The sequence below is a fragment of the Ailuropoda melanoleuca genome, unplaced genomic scaffold, assembly GCF_002007445.2.
Source record: "Ailuropoda melanoleuca isolate Jingjing unplaced genomic scaffold, ASM200744v2 unplaced-scaffold41367, whole genome shotgun sequence".
Lineage (NCBI taxonomy): Eukaryota > Metazoa > Chordata > Mammalia > Carnivora > Ursidae > Ailuropoda > Ailuropoda melanoleuca.
Window position 1 is genome coordinate 1 of NW_023213134.1, and position 583 is coordinate 583.

At 54.7% G+C, this 583-nt stretch overlaps 1 protein-coding gene across 1 annotated transcript; it reads right to left on the reverse strand.

Moving 5' to 3' along the window:
• Positions 1–56: 56 nt before the first annotated feature.
• On the reverse strand, positions 57–577 carry LOC117799042 (serpin A11-like; the record flags this gene model as incomplete). The annotated part of the gene is made up of 1 exon (XM_034651500.1): positions 57–577. A coding segment is annotated over one exon (521 nt), but the record flags the coding sequence as incomplete, so codon positions are not given.
• Positions 578–583: the final 6 nt, after the last annotated feature.

Below are 583 nucleotides of genomic sequence, written 5' to 3' on the forward strand. Positions count from 1 at the left end.
TTCCGGGGCAGGACTGGAGATGGTAGAGGTGGCAGTATTTCCCTCCGAGCCAGCACTCACCTTTGAAGAAGATGTAATTCAAGAGAATCATGAGCGTGTCTTGCGTGAACTCCTGGAGGCAGTCGGCCACCTGCCCGTACGTCTGCTTTCTCACGTACTCATTAATCTGCCTCCTGGTCGTGGCGGAATCTGTGAAGTTGGCAGAAAAAGCAAAAGCGCCATACAGCTCCCTGACAATATCCAAAAAATGCTGTTGAGGCTTCAGTTGTTTGCCCAGGAACAAGGAGTTGCCTACTTTCAGTTCAAGTTTGGGGCTCGGCAGGTCAAGGGTGTGGATGAGGCTCTGGAAACCTCGGTGGATGTCAGCTTCTGGGGTCTCTGTGAGGTTGAAGCCGAGGCCCTCCAGGATCTGAGTTGGGGTGTCAGCCTGGGCCCCAAGAGAGAGCAGGGCCAGGGAGGTAGCGATGCTCACGGGGGAAAAGAAGATGTTTCCTGAGGTTTCTGCGGCCAGCTGCTTGTACAAACGCAAGGCGAAGCTGGTGATGGTGGGTGTGATTTTGTGGTAGGCGGGGGCTGGCACAGA